Below are 16,563 nucleotides of genomic sequence, written 5' to 3'. Positions count from 1 at the left end.
CTGTTTGCAATTTAACAACTTCAATGTCTTAGCACCAAGTTAAAAATTTTGGTGTAGATCGTATAAACCCTGTAGGAGAAGTAGTATAAAATTCATAGCCTGTTTTTTCAAAAAAATCCACATTCAAACCGGAATAGCTGACTTCCTGTTGGTCGGAGCTAATGACTGTAAATTAGAAAGTTGTCCGGCTTAATGAGATCAATATGTGTACCGAGTTTGGTGACTGTAGGTTAAATTAACCACCTCACTTTTGTCAAAAGGTGGCGCTACTGAGCCCCTCCACCACGCCCATTTCTAAGGCTTTGTCCATGTCTACTGGTTGACAATATTGATGTGTGTGTCGAGTTTCACGCAATTTGAAGCATGTTAAGAGCCTCAAAAACACTCAGAATATTATTAAAGTTTGACATGTTGCCATGGCAACAATATTTAAAATATCAAAAATCCTGTCACAGGTCTACATCTGCTGTGTATTGACATTACACTGATGAAGTTTGAAACAAATCAGGTAAAAATAACAGTGAACTCAATGCATTTTGAAAGTGACACTTGCTGCCAGTTGGTGGTGCTATAACTTTGACTCACAATAGTCACATCCATGTGATCAGACTCCTATAACGAACACACTGGTGAAGTTTCATAAAAATCAATCAATGTATGCATAAGTTATAACACACTTCCTGATTCCCTTTTCTCGCCATAAATTTGTTGCCTCGTCACGGCCAAACCATTTGAGATATCAAAAATCCGCTGGAAATTTCACATCCTCAATATCTTGACTTCATGCTGACTGAGTTTGGTGGTGATCAGATTAATCGCCTAGGAGGAGTATATCAAATTCCAGAGCATGCGTTTTTCAAACAATCCGTAATAGGCAACCTCCTGTTGGGGTGGCGTATAACTTAGAGCACGAAAGTTGTTAGGCCCGATGAGGTCTATATGTGTACCGAGTTTCATACTAATACGTGCAAGCGTGTTTGATATATGGACCAAGTTTTCGGACTTCTTTCAAGGGGGCGCTGTCGAGCCCCCCTGCCACGCCCGAATACCAGCCTCTGCGGCATCCTAATGGCCGCAGATTCCAATGTGTGTGCCAATTTTCAAGAGTTTTTGAGCATGTTAAGGCCCCCAAAAAGCCCCGGATGACGGAAAAAATAAATAAATAAAATAAAAAAAAATAAATAAGAAATAATAATAATAATAATAATAATAATAATAATCCTTAGAAAAACAATAGGGCCCTGCGCCTTAGTGGCTTGGGCCCTAATAATCCTTAGGAGAACAACAGGCCCCTGCGCCTTAGTGGCTTGGGCCCTAATAATAATCCTTAGGGGATCAAGAGGGCCCTGCGCCATTAGTGGCTTGGGCCCTAATAATAATAAATGGAGCAATTCCAATAGGGTCCTCACACCATCAGTGCTTGGGCCCTAAATATAGCTGCAAGAAGCGATGATGGGCCCAAGCCCGGTGGCACCGCCACCCCGGTGGCTTCAGGGCAACTGTGCACAGCGGGTAATTGGCATTTAAAATGGTTAAACATAAAAGGTCTATGTCAAATTCACACCACATTTACTGCAGCAGCTGGTGCCCATATGATCACAAACCACAACAGCCACATCCATAAGATCATTTAAAATTAGATGAATGTCATGTCATAGAATGTCATAGGTCACTTTGAAATGAGTGCAAAGTTATCTTTCGCAGCTCAAAATGTTTTCTCAAAAGTCTGAGTCCAGTGTAAGTCCAGTTTTTGTCTTAAGGTTTTTTATATTTTCTTCTAAATCATAAAAAGTGTCACTGACACCCACACTCACAGAGGCAGAGTGAGATTTAAGAACCAGTTGGAGACTGACCAGTTAGTTGAGTCAGATTATTCAATAATATGTTAAACAATAAGAATAAAATCTATACTCTATAAATCTATACATTTATAGCAAAGTTATCATTAGCAGTTAAAAATGTTATACGTTCACATGAATTTATCTTAAGGTCTTTTATTAACCAAATTATTAAACTAATTATATAAAACTATAGTCAGTGAACTACAAATGAACTTGTATGCCTTTATTTTGCTATACAAATTTATAGAAGAGACGGGCTAAGAGATTTCCTATCCTATAATGCAGACAAAAGGACACAGCAATGAAAGGGTTAAACCTGCAAGACTGTAAAACACACACACACACACAGAGAGAGAGAGAGAGAGAGAGAGAGACACACACACACACAGAGAAAGAGAGAGACACAGAGAGAGAGAGAGAGAGAGAGAGAGAGAGAGAGAGAGAGAGAGAGAGAGACTGTTTTATCAGTAAGTTGCCTCAGAAGAAATCTACCCTGTGACAGAAATGAGTCTTTGATAGTCTAAATATATGCATCCAAATAGAATACCCACTAAATATAATTATACCTAAAGCAGTGTTTAACAAAAAGTGTTGTCAAAACTGTTAAGGTTTCTCAACCCTGAATAAAAATAGGTATATGCTGCCCTCTAGTGCTTATTCTATATATGACATTTGAATATTATTTGAATTATTGTAACCAAAGAGCAGTTATCTGCCTAATTTTAACTTACACATACTTCTTGAATTTAAAAAATAAATTAAAATGTGTTATTTATAATATTTGTACTATTATATATTGAAATAAAGAATGTATAATTCAGTGGTTGGTAAATATGAGACTTTTCCTGTTTCCCTTTTTGTTCTTACTTTAAACCCTTGCCATGGCAACACCATTCAAGATATCCTATAATCGTTCGCAATTTAACACCTTCAGTGTTTTGTCATCATGTTCAGAAAGTTTGGTGGTGATTGCATGAAGCCCCTAAGAGGAGTACATAAAAATTGAGAGCATGATATATCCACGAATATCCAAAATATCCACGTTCAAACCAAAATAGCTGACCTCCTGTTGGTCTGAGCTAATGACTGTAAATTAGAAAGTTGTCTGGTTTAATGAGAGCAATATATGTACCGAGTTTGGTGACTGTAGGTAAAACTAACCCCCCCACTTTTGTCAAAAGGTGGTGCTATAGAGGCCCACCTCCCCGCCCGTTTCTACGGTTTTGCCCATGTCTACTGGACAACATCGCTAGTGTGTGTGTGTTGAGTTTCATGCGGTTTTTTTTTTTTTTTTGTGATTATAATTTTTTATTTGAAATAATAACAAAAAAACAAAAAAACAAAAAAAACAAAAAAAAGCAAAACAAAGCTAGAATAGCAGCAAAAATACTGATAAAATAAAAGGATATAAATACAGTAAACAATACTTTAGGGTAATGTAAAACGAACATACAAATAAACCATGGCAGCAAATTATAACATAGAATAGTGCATCTTCAGTTTAAAACAATTCTTTTAAGGCTTGGGCTGTTTTACTCCAATAGGTAACAGTATGTATTCTAGCCCCATTAATCCTTGCAGTGCTGCATTCTAAGCAAACAATATTATGAAAAGAAAGCAGCCAGAATCTTTTAAGGTCCATGTCAGGTGTAAACCATTGCTGTAAAATTGTTTTTTTAGCAGCAGTGAAGCCAGACATTAACAGTCTTCTCTGAACTAATGTAAACTTATAAGAAGAATCATCATTTAACAACATAAGACGGGGATCAAGATCAAACTGCAACTTTGTGATGTTTTTTAGCACCTGAACTACATGTTTCCAGAAATTGGATATGACCAAACAATCCCAAAACACATGCAAAAAAGTACCTTTAGAGTTGTTATTACACAGACTACAATTAGGATTGGATGAGAGTTTCATCAAGTATCGCTTATATGGGGTACAATACATTTTGTGTACAGTTTTGAAATGAATAAGAATGTGCGAGGGGCTTTTGGAGGTGAGGCAGAGATTTAACCAGACTCTATTCCAATCAGGACTGTAACCCAACCAGGAGAGTTCTCTCTCCCATACAGCTAGTATCTTCAAGGGTTTATATGAACATTCAAGTAGTTGCTTGTAGATCAAGGACACTGTGCCCTGAAAGTTTCCAGTGTGTTTTATCCACTTTAACAATGGGTGATCATCTAAGATAGAGTTCCAAGGCACACCATACGCTTTCATTGCAGACCTTAACGTCAAATACATAAAAAAGGAGGTGCCTGGCAAGGAGTAGTCTGTTTGAATATCCTGAAATGTGCGCAGTCTGCTGCCATTGAATATATCACCAAATGTGAGTACCCCTTTTAAAGACCAGGGAGGGTAACTGAAAGGTTGACCACCAGATAACAGGCGGGTATTGTTCCAGAGAGGAGACTGACGTGAAATTTTTTTTAAATGACCTGTAATCTTTTCTGCATTAAACCAGGCTTTTAAAGTAGTTGAAATAATGTTTCCAATGTTTCTGATGAAGACTTCTTGAGCCTATACCAGTAAAAGGCAGATCTTGAAGCCTATGAGGGAGAACAGTCAGATTCAATACTCCTCCAAGCTACTTTGGAGTGAATGTCCAACCAGACACGCATGACCCTAATTTGGAAAGCAAGGTGGTAAAGCATTAAGTTAGGAAGAGCAAGACCGCCGTGCGATTTTGCACACTGCAATACTGAAAAACTGACTCTAGGACGCTTACTGCCCCAGATAAATTTGGAGATTAATGAATTCATTTCTTTGATGAATTTAGGGGGAGGAAAACACGGGAGCATGGACAATAAAAAGTTTACTCTAGGTAAGATATTCATTTTAACCGTACTAATTCTAGCTTGCATTGACATTTTTAAGTTATCCCACCTTTGTATATCCCGCTTAAGTTTCTGACCGATTTCATAAGAATTCGTCTGAACAGTCCTAGACAAAGAATCAACAATTTTGATACCAAGATAAGTACATGAGTTAGCAAAGGTAAGACCATTCGGAAGAGACATTGCTTTAGTAATACTATTAAGTGCCATTAAGAATGACTTATCCCAATTTATTTTATATCCAGACATAGTGCTGAAGGTATTGAATAATCGCAAACCTCTGGTAGGGAAGTACTTAAATCTGAAAGATAAAGCATAATATCATCAGCATACAATGAGATGTGATGATGGGAGTTATTAATAGTTATAGGTGAAATTATTTGGCTTTGTCTAAGGGCCTGTGCAAGAGGCTCTAGTGAAAGTGCAAATAAAAGTGGTGATAAGGGACAACTTTGCCGGCAACCCCTTTGGAGTGGAAAAGGTTGTGATTGACAGGAGCCTGTCATTACAGAGGCAGTAGGACATTTATATAACAGTTGTATAATATTTAAGAATTTAGGGCCAAATCCAAATCGCTCCAGAACAGCCCATAAATAGTCCCATTCAAGTCTGTCAAACGCTTTGAGAGCATCCAAAGAGAAAATGGCAGAAGTAACATTGCTAGTGCGAGCATGGTCGATAATGTGTAACAGTCGGCGCATATTATCCGACGCTAGGCGGCCCTTCAAAAAGCCGGTCTGGTCATAATGGATCAGATTGTCAATGTATGGTTCCAATCGTAAAACCAATGCTTTAGCTAGGATCTTCACGTCGGCTGAAATCAAAGAAATTGGGTGATAACTAGAGCAACTTAATGGATCTTTATCCTTTTTAAGCAACAGAGTAATGAGGGCTACATTTTGGTCTCTGTGAAGTGTGCCATGATCAATGGCATAAATCATGGACTTCAGAATTAAGGGACCAACAATGTCCCAGATAGTTAGGTAGAGTTCCGAGGAATTCCATCAGGGCCAAGTGATTTACCTTTCTGTAACATTTTAGCCGCGCTGTGGAGTTCCTCCAGTGTTAGGGGTGCATCTAGGGATTCTTGAGCAGAAATTGATAAAGTGGGAAGATTCAAACCACTGAGAAAAATCACAACATTTTCCTCTGTCAAGGGAAACCTCAGACAAATACAACATAGAATAAAATAATTTAAACTCATCATTAACAACTTTAGAGTCTGTAGTAATTTCACCAGAGCTAGTTTTGATTACGTGAATGCTGGCTTTAGATTCACACTCTTTGAGTTTCAATGCAAGCAATCTACTAGACCTATCTACATTAAAATAGTATTTTTGCTTAGTTCTGTGAATGATAAATTCAGCTTTAGATATAAATAGAGAAGTATATTCTACTTTCAATAAAGAGAGCTCCTGATTAAGCTTGTCAGAAAAAGCATGGGCCAATTGGCATTCTAGATCATGGATTTTATTTTCCAGCTCCTCAAACTGTTTATTCCTAGAGGCCTTAACTTTGGAAAAGTATGAAATGCACTTACCCCTTAAAAAACATTTTGTAACTTCCCACAACACCTGTGGATTATGACACTGAGAATTAATCTCCAGAAAAATAATTAGTTCTTGTCTAAGTTGATCTAAGAAGGAGGTGTCATACAATAGCATATTATTAAAGCGCCATCTATTGACTTTAGGAAATTTGACAGCTATAGTAATATTACAAGTAACTGGTGAATGATCCGATATCAAAATAGGCAAAATATCAATAGTACTTATGTGTTGGACCAAAGGGGGATCAACCAGAATATAATCAATCCTAGAAAATGACTTGTGACGGGTGGAATAAAATGTATATGCTTTAGCATTACCATTTTTAATATGCCATGGGTTTGCTAGATTAAGCTCTGCAATTAAATTAAGGGCTACTGAAGACGGCATTGCCACATTGGGGTCAGCGGAGGAGCGATCTAACTCTGGGTGGACACAGGCATTGAAATCTGCACCTAGAATAATGTGATAGTCGTTAAACTTAGTCAAGGTTCCAGAAATTTTGTCCATAAATTGGTGGTCACATACGTTCGGTGCATACATAGATGTTAAGAGGACTTTGGTATGATTAATTCTAATGGCTGCATATATGAACCGACCACAATCATCTTTTCCCGTCTTTTCACAGACAAATTTAATGATCTCTTATGTAGAATTAAGACACCCTTAGATTTATTAAGAGCACACGAACATGCTAATATCTTGTAAGTTTTATTTTGAAAGCGGTGAACGTCTTCATCTTTTAAATGTGTTTCTTGGAGCAGCGCAATAGATACATCTTTCCGTCGCAAAAATTCCAAGCAACGAGTGCGTTTTACCGGTGAGTTTAACCCCCGCACATTCCAAACTTAAAATGTTAAGAGTAGACATGTGTACAGATAGAAAGAAAAAAGAGCGTAGAAAAGCCCAGACCTCGAAAACCACTTAAAGGAAATTATACATTTAAGACAGTTGCCGCCACGAACAGAACACAAATGAACATAAACCAAACTATGAACATACACTTTGCAAGCCGCGAGGATATTTGAAACCCTCTGGCTAATGTAAAACTAGAAATTACAAGAGCCGTGACTGCTCAACTGCGGTGTGATCCCAACCACTACTGAATAGAAATTATTAGCTAGAGTGGGGAAGGATTTATGATTATAATAAAAATTATTAAAAAAATAAAATAAAATAAATAAAAATAAAAATAAATAAATAAATAAATAAATAAAATCACCCCTGCTCAGGGGTTTAACAGCTTAAGAAAATATAAAATAAAGGGGGACCTACCTCTGTAGCAACATTTTGTGGCCAGAGAAAAATAAAAAATAAAAAAGTAAATAAAAAATAAAAATAATATAAAATAAACGGCCTACAACAGCATATACAGTGCACTCGCTGTATAGATTATTTATCTCTACTCAGTAACAGATTGCTCCGTATCCATATCAGCACAGCGGTCCGGTTGAGGAGGCAGTCCCACAGGTGCAATGATGTCGTGCCCAGGCCGTGAAGATAGAAGATACTGCTCAGCCTCCAATGGTGATCGAAAGAGGTTTTGTCTCCCTGCATGAATAACCTTGAGTGTGGCAGGGAAGAGGAGAAACGACTGAATTCCGAGAGTATCCATCTTCTTCCGCACTGCAGTGAAAGCCTTCCTTTTCTTAGTAGTGTCTGCGCTGTAATCCAGGAAGAAATTAAGAATTTCGCTGCCGTATTCGACCGGGTATATGGCCCTCGCCCCTTTGAGGATAGCTTGTCTATCGGTGTAGTCCAACAGTTTGAATATAACCGTACGGGGCGGTTAGACGGCTTGTCTGAGTAGATGCGACGTGCACGTTCGATTCTGATTTCTCTGTTCGCAATGGAGGGTATCCATTTGGGCAGATTCGCCTTTAAAAAGGCGATGCAATCATCTCCCTCAGCACATTCTTTGAGGCCGACTAACCACACATTGGATCTTCTGCTGCGATCTTCCATGTCAGCAATCTTTAATGTGAGATCGTCAAGTTTGGATTTCAGATCGCTGATCTGATCCCTGTCCTTACGAACGGCAGCTTGGGTGGAATCCCATCTGGATTGAAGCAGACATACCGATTTTTCCACTTGCTCGATTTGTCCAGTTACGGCAGTAACTGATTTGTTGGTGTTTTCAATTTCACGCTTCAAATCTGAAATCTGAGGCATCAGTACTTCATCTATGGCAGATTTGACAGCGGCAGTAACAATTCTGTCCAAATCAATCTGTTGCTCGCTCAAGGCTTGTTTCACTCTGGCCAAAATGGCGCCATCCAGCTCAGCTCGGGAGATAGCGGAGGACTCCTTAAATCTCTTCTTAATTGGAGAGTTTGCATCGTCCCGAGTATGAGCAAGTGTGGTCTGGGTCGACATTTTCGATGATTTCATGTAATTTCGCATTTAGTTGTCCTTCAAAGACCTAAAAATATGCAAGTGGTGTGGAGAGCGCCTTTTCAAAGCTGCACCGCCATTAACACGTCATGTGACTCCTCGAGTTTCATGCAATTTGAAGCATGCTAAGAGTCTCAAAACCATCCAAAACGAATATTAAAGTTTGATGCATTGCCATGGCAACAGTGTTACGATTCTTTTCAAAGGTCTACATTCGCCATGTTTTGACATTATTCTGATGAAGTTTGAAGCAAATCGGGTAAAAATAAGAGGGTGATCTCAAAGCATTTTGAAATGGTCACACTTCCTGTTGCCAGTTGGTGGTGCTATAACTTTGACTCACAATAGTCACATCAACCTCCTTCAATGAACACACAGCTGAAGTTTCATCAAAATCAGGCTATGTATGAAAAAGTTATAACACATTTCCCTTTTCTTGCCATAAATTCGTTGCCTCGCCACAGTCAAACCGTTCGAGATATCAAAAATTCGCTGGCAATTTTACATCCTCAATATCTTGACTTCATGCTGACCAAGTTTGGTGGTGATCGGATTAATCGCCTAGGAGGAGTATATCAAATTCCAGAGCATGCGTTTTTCAAACAACCCATAATAGCTGACTTCCTGTTGAGCTGGCGTATAACTTAGGGCACGAAAGTTGTTAGGCCCGATGAGGTCTATATGTGTACCGTTTCATACTAATACATGCAAGCGTGTTTGATATACGGACCAAGTTTTCGGACCCCATTCAAGAGGGCGCCGTAGAGCCCCTGTGCCACGCCTGGGTCCCAGCCTCTGCGTCGTCCTAATGGCCGCAGATTCCAATGTGTGCCAATTTTCAAGAGTTTTTGAGCACGTTAAGGCCTCCAAAAAGCCCCGGCTGGTGGAAAAAAAAATAATTCTCCTTAGAAAAACAATAATGCCCTGCGCCTTAGTGGCTTGGGCCCTAATAATTCTAAAATGCAAATTGTTGTGTCTATCCGAAAATCACTATATTTTATGAAGCTATAGATAGCAATAACTCGATGGAGGCCGAGTGCACTTACAACTCAATTTTTTTACTTTTTATGAGAGGGGTATACACCATCACACAGCGCCATCTAAAGCATAAGACAACAACTGCAGTATAACCCAGTTTCTAACACTAAATACATAACATTTCCTCCCAACTTAAATCAAAAGTGATCATACACAACAAGGGAGTATTTCTTTTCTTGATTTCAAATTTAACCACAGTTTAGCAAGCATGTCTTACTCAAACTACTACATATGAATTTATTCCTCTAACAGGCACACTTTAGGATGCTTGATAATGGTCAGCTGGCTTAGTAAGACGGGTAGGATAATGCTTAATAGCCTCTCTCGTTTGTACAGTTCCGGAAAGTGATTTGTCAATGTTGCCAGTCCCTAATTTGTCAGTTATCACATCCACAAGATTGTCGGCCTTTTCCCCGGCATTCTCCTGAAGCGGATGTGCCTGGGAATTATCAGAACAAACAGGAATTTCTGGTTCCATCTGCATTTCAGAGGATTGAGTCCCTTGCTTCAGTAGTTGATCTACATGACGTTTCCAGGTTCCAGCCCCACCCACAGTGACGATGTAGGAGACAGGTCCCGTTCTAGACATCACCACTCCAGGTATCCATTTGTCCCTTTTTCTGTAGTCACGAACCAGGACGAAGTCTCCAGCACGAAATTCTCTCAACTTAGAGTGTTCTTGGTGTCGTAACTGCTGAACATCCTGGGACTGTCTCATGATTTTGGCGAGATTAGGTTTTAGAAGATCCAGCTGAGTTCTTAGCTTGCGATTGAGAAATAGCATTGCAGGTGGCTCTTTAGTAGTAGCATGTGGAGTGTTTCTGTATGTTAACAGGAATCCATCAAGTCTCTGTTGGATTGGAGCTGATCCTCTGGAAGCTTTTAGATCGTGTTTGATTGTTTGGACAAAACGTTCAGCTTGCCCATTACTAGAGGGGTGATAGGGCGCAGAGCGGATATGTTGCACCCCATTTGCCTTCAGGAAAAGTGAAAACTCCTCAGCACAAAACTGTGGGCCGTTGTCACTGACAATGATATTAGGGACACCATAATGACTGAAAAGTCCTCGTAAGACCTGAATGGTTTTGCTTGTGGTAGTACTGTCCATAATGGAAACTTCAAGCCATTTGGAGTGCGTATTAAGTACAATCAAGTACATATGGCCTTCAAAGGGACCGGCAAAATCCACATGTATCCTTTCCCAATAATGAGCTGGCCAAATCCATGGGTGAAGTGGTGCAGGACAGGGGGCATTTTGGATCCGCTGACAAGACTGGCATGATTTGAACTGAGACTCGATCTGTCCATCAATACCTGGCCACCAAACATAGCTGCGGGCCAGATGTTTCATCCTTACCACCCTAGGATGGCTCATATGCAGATCAGCTAACACTCGGTAGCGGAGTTTTGCAGGTACAACGACACGATTCCCCCACATTAAACATCCTTGAATGACTGTGAGCTCATGGCGACGCGTCACAAAGGGTAGTAAGTCTGTGGGTACCTCTTTAGATTTTCGGAACCATCCAGTTGAAACCATGTCCAGCACAGGTGACAAAGTTAGGGTGTCACGTCTAATTTCAGCACTACTGACAGGCAGGGTGGCTACCTGGGCAGCATAGAACACATCCACAGTGTCCATTTTCTCAGTGTGTGTCACTGGTTAATGGCAGCCGCGACAGTCCGTCTGCATTGGCATGTAAAGCTGCTTTCTTATACTCAAGGACATAATCATGGGCGGCTAACAGCAAAGCCCATCGTTGCATTCTGGCTGCTGCCATGTGTGGAATGCTCTTGTTGGGACTAAGAATAGCAGTTAGAGGTTGATGATCTGTAAGGAGGGTAAACCGTCTTCCGTATAAGTACTGATGGAATTTGCGAATTCCAAAAGTTATACTCAGGGCTTCCCGTTCAATCTGAGCGTAATTTTGTTCCGCCTTACTGAGTGTCTGGGACGCGAAAGCAATCGGCTTGTCCTCCCCATCTTGAAAGACATGTGATATCACCGCCCCCACCCCATATGGGGAAGCATCACAAGCGAGACGAATTGGTAGCTCTGAATCATAGTGTGTGAGTACAGCTGGCAAGGTAAGATGATCTTTCGCTTTCTGAAATGATTTTTCACAGGCTGCGCTCCAGTACCATTTCTTGTCTTTACATAAAAGATTATTAAGTGGGTTCAGGACAGATGCCAAATTTGGAATGAAATGGCCATAGTAGTTGATCATCCCAAGAAAAGAGCGTAATTGACTTACGTTGGTTGGTGCAGGTGCTTCCTTAATTGCTTTGATCTTTTCTGGTGATTTGTGTAATCCAGCTGCGTTGATGTAGTGACCCATATACTCCAGTGACTGTCTGAAAAATTCACATTTTTCACGCTGCAATTTCAGACCATATTTCTCCAGTCTAGTGAGTATTTGGTCTACTGTGTATTTGGTCTACTGTCTTGAGGTTTTCCACATCATCTCATCCTGTTATCAGTATGTCATCTAGATAGCAGTGAGTGTTTGGAATCCCCAAGAGAACTTGATCCATTGCTTTCTGAAATAATGCAGGGGGCGATCCCAAAGGGCAAACGGTTATAGCAAAATAGCCCTTTTTGAGTGGATATTGCGAGTAATTTTCTTGACTCCTGTGCCACTGGCATCTTCAAGTAAGCACTTGACAAGTCCAGCTTACCGAATAATTTACCACCAGCCAGAGATGCAAAGAGATCTTCGATGCGTGGGATTGGGTTGTGATCCACACAAATGGCTAGGTTGAGTGTCACTTTAAAAATCACCACACAGTCTCTCTGAGCCATCTTTTTTAATAACTGGTACCACGGGTGTGGCCCACTCACTATACTGTATTGGTGAAATCACTCCCAACTCTGTTAAACGAATCAATTCGGTCTCTACTTTTGGTCGAGTAGCGTAAGGTACGACCCGTGGCTGGTAGAATTTTGGAGTATGGTCTGGCTTTAGTGTAATTTTAGCCTCAATTCCTTTCATGGTGCCTAGTTCTTTCCCGAAGACTTGGGAGTGCTATTTTAACACAGTATCAATCGTGTCTGTGACTCGATGCCTGACTGTTTTTATGTCTTGCCAATTTAGTTTTATAGCTCTCAGCCATTCTCTACCAAATAATGGTGGTGCATCACTGTTAACAACATACAGTGGCAATCGTGTCGACTGATTGTTCAACTTCACCGCTACACTGATGACCCCTACTGGCGCTAGTGCTTCACCCGTGTATGTTTTTAAGATTATGTCAGTCGGCTGCAGCGGAATATGCTGCAATGTAGTGAACAGCAGACTATTGGCACCAGAGCTTCACAACAGACATCCCTTTGTCCCACTTTGATTAATACAAAAGAGTTTGATAGGACCCTCAACGCCCTTAACGGCCTCAACTAAATGACTATTGTAATCAGAACTGCCAAAGGTGGAGGACAGGAAATATGACATCAACAACCCATTGATGATAGGCTAATCTCATCACGAGCTGCCTTTGTTCACCTCAGCCCTCCATGCCTGAGTTCAAGGTGTGAATGACCATGGACTCCTAGGGCTGCCAAACTGGTTGTGGCTAGAGCACAACAAGAACAAAGAAATGCTCAGAAAGAAAGACATTTTCTAAACATATTGGTTTGAAATCACCAAAAATGGACAGGAATACTGTAAGGAACATGCCCTATACATCCTTTTACTCATCCAGGAAACTGTGCACACACAGTGGAAACCACACCTGGAATAAAAGCCAATGCAACTGCACCCACTGAAGTGTGATACCTCAACCAATTCACTTCAAGTTTGGACTCTACGAGTTCAGAACACTGCTACAAGAACTTTGAGAAAGGTTTGAAAAAGAAATAAAGCATTTCCAAGGTCCTAAAGACATTGTTTTATTTAACCGTGTATTTTGGGACAATACAACAAGTTTCACAGAATGAAAGGTGGGCGTGTTAAGGGACAGACACCTGGAATGCTGTGACCCAATCACATCACCACATCAGGAAAGGTGGGGATTTGTAATCCCCTTCCCGATCTGCATAACTCAAGTACCTCCAACCTACAGAAGATCCTAGGGACCGACCACCATCTGACCTACAGTTCTCTGGATTACGCAAAGACCTCCAGCACTCAGTGAAGCTCTGTAGCTGTTGGAAAGCAATCCAGTCTCCCACTGCACACGGAAGGATACCAAGGATATTACCAAGTGAAATGTAAATATAAGCTAACCAAACCTTTTCCAAAGGCCTTGGCATTAGACATAGATACATTAGACGTTATCTGTATTCATAGTAAATGCTTATTTACTATTTTTAATACCAGCATCCAGAAAGACCACAATTGACTCCCTCATAGACTGCTAATTACCCATTCATTGCTTCGTCCAATCCATTGCTCATCTACCTGGCATTCAGTTTTGTTAAAATCCATTTGTGTTGTAGTTTGTAGTTTCTGTTTGATTATTTATTCAATTTTCTTGGTAGTTTAGTCATTTTCCTTTGTAGTATTTAGTGAGTGTGATATTTTACTCTTGTATATCTTTCTGTTAATAAATTCATTTTATTGCAAACTGTGTCATTCTTGTGCTGATAATTAGAGGCTCTACAAGCTCACCCGAATCTCACTAAATCATTCAGATTGGTCAGATGATAAACTGCCTCCAATTTATAAAATTCTAATTCAGTCAACAATCTTTCATGATTGTTCTTTATTGTAAAGGTGAGAATCCTGACTGGTGCCCCGAAACATTGGAAGGAATCATCTGACTCAATATTAATATTAATACAAAATATTAATATTAATATTTAAGACCATAAATACATACTACATACATACTACTACATTTGTGTGCCCTCATGTGAGGCTAATCCAAAATCACTACAGCAAGTTACTGTCATATTTTTCTTTTGAAATTAACGATACTGCAGCGCCTGTATCCAATTCCATCTCAATCATTTTCCTTTCAATTTCTGGAGTTATACAGATGTGTGCCAGTTGTTCACTTCTAGTTACCATATACAGTGACACTTCCTTCTCGGTGTCTGCACTGGACTCACCACTTTGGTTTCCTCCAGTGTCCAGATGATGCACTCGTCTCTTATCGTCTTTACCACATCGTTTACATGGCTTAAACTTACTCTGGCACTTTCTTTCTCTCTCAAAGTTCTGTTTATTTCTGCACACTCGTCCGATGTGGCCTTTCTTTCCACATGAATGGCAGGCTTGATCCTTGTACCAGCAGTCCTCTTCCGTGTGGTTCGTTTTCCCGCACCTCTTACAGTTGCGTTGCTGTTTGGGTGAGGAAACATGCAATGCATTCACCTTAAGGGAACTGCTGAGCTGCTTCGCTTCGCGGGCAACAGTTTCTGCGGCAAGAGCGATCTCCACCGCTTTGTGAAAAGTAAGTGCAGACTCCGTGAGAAGTCGTTTTTGTATTGCCTCGTTGTTTAATCCACAAACAAATCTATCTCTTAGGGCATCTTCCAAGTGTGTACCGAAGTCACAATGTTCAGAGAGTTGTTTTAAAACTGCTACGTACTGTGAAACGTTCTCCCCTTGCTGACACGTCTTTTCTCCTGGTTTAGCAGGTGCAACCAAGGTACGCAGAAGACCGTACGTTTTAGTGCCCATAACACTTAACAACATTGGTACTCGTTTTTCCTCGTCGATATCATTCGCCTTTGTGAAGTGATCAAACCGTTCAATATATGTTGTCCACTGCTCGATGGCCTCGTCAAAAGCATCAATATGCCTGATAGTCGCCATTCTGTGCGTGAATGATGTTGATTATGCCACTGCGTGATTGTGTTGACGTCTTCAGCAAATATGTTCACTCATTTTCGACAGAAAAGTATGCTGGTTGATATCAGTCTGCACCAGTACAAGGTTAAAGTCAATATTTCCACTCCTCGTCACCACTTTTGTTGTGTCTATCCGAAAATCACTATATTTTATGAAACTTATATATAGCAATAACTCGATGGAGGCTGAGTGCACTTACAACTCAACTTTTTACTTTTTATGAGAGGGGTATATGCCATCACACAGCACCATCTAAAGCATAAGACAACAACAGCAGGATAACCCAGTTTCTAACACTAAATACATAACACAAATATAGCTGCAAGCAGCGATGATGAACCCAAGCCCGGTGGCACCACCAACCCGGTGGCTTCAGGCCAACTGTGCACGGCGGGCAATAGGCATTTAAAACGGGTAAACATAAAAGAACTATGTCAGAGTCATTTGAATACACCACATTTAGGGTGCTTTCACACTGGCAGTTTAGTTCAAAACGGGGCACGGTTTGCATGAAAAATCGTTAATGTGAAAGCTGTCATGTAAACCCGGGTGGTCTGAGTTCGGTTGCACTCAAACTGTGCCGTGGTTCATGTGAATATGAAAGCAACACGGACTCGGGTGCGCACTTGTTCAGAAAGTAAAGTAACCTGCGCATGCGTTCATCAGAGTGGCAAATGAACGGCATATTACGCACATACAGTAAACACAAGTGTTGTTTACTCTGCTGCACATAATAGCACCAAATTAATAAACAATTTATTGACCCGAGTTCTGTTTTCTATCATGCGCCGTGCACGTCTGTGATGAAGTAAGATGAACGCAAATGCACCAGGGTTCGATAGAATCAATTTGAGTGTGAAACCAGACCAACGCTGCAGGGGGCACCGGGAATAATCGCACCTGGGCTCGGACCGCGGACAATCTTCCTAGCATTGTTCGGGAAGCAGACACACTCTGTCAGTTTAAATCTAGACTAAAAACGCATCTCTTTAACCTGGCATACACATAACACATAACACATTACCAATTTATATTTTCAAATCCGTTAAAGGATTATTAGGCTGCATAAATTAGGTCAGCCGGAACCGGGAACACTTCCTATAACAC

At 40.4% G+C, this 16,563-nt stretch overlaps 2 protein-coding genes across 8 annotated transcripts in view; both read right to left on the bottom strand.

The window, feature by feature from the left end:
* The window catches only part of LOC127503500 (uncharacterized protein K02A2.6-like), a 362,965-nt gene that overhangs the window by 12,462 nt on the left and 333,940 nt on the right, over nt 1–16,563 (bottom strand). The window contains exon 2 of one of the 2 annotated variants that reach the window (XM_051877432.1): nt 1–16,450. This exon is cut by the window's left edge and continues 12,462 nt beyond it. In XM_051877432.1, coding sequence (XP_051733392.1) covers nt 9,921–11,303 — 1,383 coding nt within the window. In that variant the 5' untranslated portion in view covers nt 11,304–16,450 and the 3' untranslated portion in view covers nt 1–9,920. The other variant, XM_051877440.1, reaches the window with a different exon arrangement.
* Nucleotides 1–16,563, bottom strand: part of dis3l2 (DIS3 like 3'-5' exoribonuclease 2) — a 132,679-nt gene that overhangs the window by 71,032 nt on the left and 45,084 nt on the right. The gene's annotated exons all lie outside the window — the stretch shown is intronic.

The sequence above is a fragment of the Ctenopharyngodon idella genome, chromosome 2 (genome assembly GCF_019924925.1).
Source record: "Ctenopharyngodon idella isolate HZGC_01 chromosome 2, HZGC01, whole genome shotgun sequence".
Lineage (NCBI taxonomy): Eukaryota > Metazoa > Chordata > Actinopteri > Cypriniformes > Xenocyprididae > Ctenopharyngodon > Ctenopharyngodon idella.
This window is presented reverse-complemented; position numbering and strand designations above follow the sequence as displayed.